This window comes from Gossypium arboreum, chromosome 11 (genome assembly GCF_025698485.1).
Source record: "Gossypium arboreum isolate Shixiya-1 chromosome 11, ASM2569848v2, whole genome shotgun sequence".
NCBI classification, from domain to species: Eukaryota; Viridiplantae; Streptophyta; class Magnoliopsida; order Malvales; family Malvaceae; genus Gossypium; species Gossypium arboreum.
The window spans coordinates 57,629,846-57,631,673 of NC_069080.1; the positions used below are offsets into that span (position 1 = coordinate 57,629,846).

Sequence of the window (1,828 nt, forward strand, 5' to 3'; positions counted from 1 at the left end):
TATATCTTTATAATTTTAAAAAATTAAATTAATTTTTATAATTTTAAGGGCAAAATACAATTTTACTTTTATTAATTTAAAATTTTAAAAATTTTAAAAACCTAAATAGTAATTTTTTATTTTAAGGGCTGAGCCTTGTTAGCCCCTAAATTTGAATAATTATTTATATAAATATTCGTACAATCATATATTTTTAGTATTAAAAAATATTTTTTCTATGACTACTAAAAGGAAATCGATGATGGAACAAATTACAGTTAATGAAATCGAAAACAACTATAACAAAAAAACGAAAGAAAAAGGAAACAAAAGTTGTTCAAAACTTTTTACTAAAACGAATTGTAGCTAAAGTTATTTGCAGTTAATCCTATGTTGTTATAAATATATCACGATAACTTATGGTTCAATCTTCGTTCAATCCATGAAATCATCAACAGCTTTATCAAGGTTGGCATCATTTTTGCAATTGACATGAAATAGAACCTTATCTTCTCCATTTTACTTCTCCAGTACCGAACAACTCCTGGATTGCAAAGCTCACTCACTGATCTTTCACTATCTTCCAGATTGTAGCTTGGCGGACTTGTATTGTTGATAAAAGCAGAAAAGCCTTGCCTAGTCGAAGCATGCCTTTTCATGAATTCTTCTTCTTCCTTCTCGTTGTCATCTGCCAGTAAATGTGGCGGAGGCAGCTCATCCTCACGCTCCCATTCTTCAATGTCTAAACCCCATTCAACATAATCCACCCCCGCCATAGCTAAAGCTTCTATTGAAAGTGACATGACAACAAAGTACAAAACTATGGCTTCTTTTTTAGATATTTCAGACTTGTTGGACGGTTTTATATTTTTACAAGGACCAGATACCATGTATTTATAGGCCTCCATGCCTAAACGAAAAATTTCTTTACAAAACTCACGGGTTATCCTCCAGAAACTAGCGTGGGTTATTTTGAAATTGTGTATGTTACTTTTAATTATTACCATACCCACCACGCTTAGAATTGAGTTAATTAATTTTAAGCAATTTGAAATTTAGTATTTTTATTTTACTTTAAAGAATTTAGTTTTTTAATTTTAAAATTAAATTGTTAACACTATTAAATTTTCTCTTAAATTTACTAGTGTTATATTTTAAAATTATAAAAATATATATATATATTTACTTACTTAGTAACTATGTAACAAAAAATACAATGGACTTGAATTTAACAAATTATTTTAAGAGTGTTTATAACTCTTAAAAGTTATATTAGCATTTTAATCAAATAAAACATTTGAACTAATCAAAAACATTGTAAAAGTTGAGGTACCGAGTTATATGAAAAAATTGAAGTATAAAAATTAGATCTTAAATTTGAGTATAACACATAAATTAAAATTAATATTTATTATTATATAATCTTAAATTTGAGGATAATATAGGGATGAAAACTGAATATTTTTTATATAATGCAAAAAAGAATAGTGGCATGTGTCAATCAAGGAAGGTGATTTGGAACTTCATTTCCTTTTATAGATAGGTATATGGATGTAATCCATAAGAAAAGGTAACATTCTCGTGATCGAAGGCTTGCGTATTGACCAATTATGTATCCTTAGTCTTTTGCCTGCCGGACAATGCTGATCATGGAAAAGAAATATTGACCAATGTTGAAGAAAGTCAACACGATTGCATGCAATGCAATTCGATAGCTGAAAATTTAACTGATGATTGTCTCTCCAAGCTGAAATTTAATCTCGAGATCATTATTTGTTCCTAAGCTTGACGTAAGTAATGAGGTAGGTATACAGCATATTCTTAATAAGGTCAGAAATCTTCGGATAAA

At 28.4% G+C, this 1,828-nt stretch overlaps 1 protein-coding gene across 1 annotated transcript; it reads right to left on the bottom strand.

Annotated features, from left to right (window-relative positions):
- Positions 1-386: 386 nt before the first annotated feature.
- Positions 387-937, bottom strand: LOC128283873 (uncharacterized). Its single transcript, XM_053021288.1, has one exon. It carries the CDS (start codon positions 885-887, stop codon positions 387-389), a length of 501 nt encoding a protein of 166 aa, XP_052877248.1. The 5' UTR covers positions 888-937.
- Between the last annotated feature and the right edge of the window lie 891 nt (positions 938-1,828).

Bases quoted from the DNA above. Each gene is read 5' to 3' on its own strand.
- LOC128283873 (XM_053021288.1), bottom strand. From the start codon at position 887: ATGGAGGCCTATAAATACATGGTATCTGGTCCTTGTAAAAATATAAAA.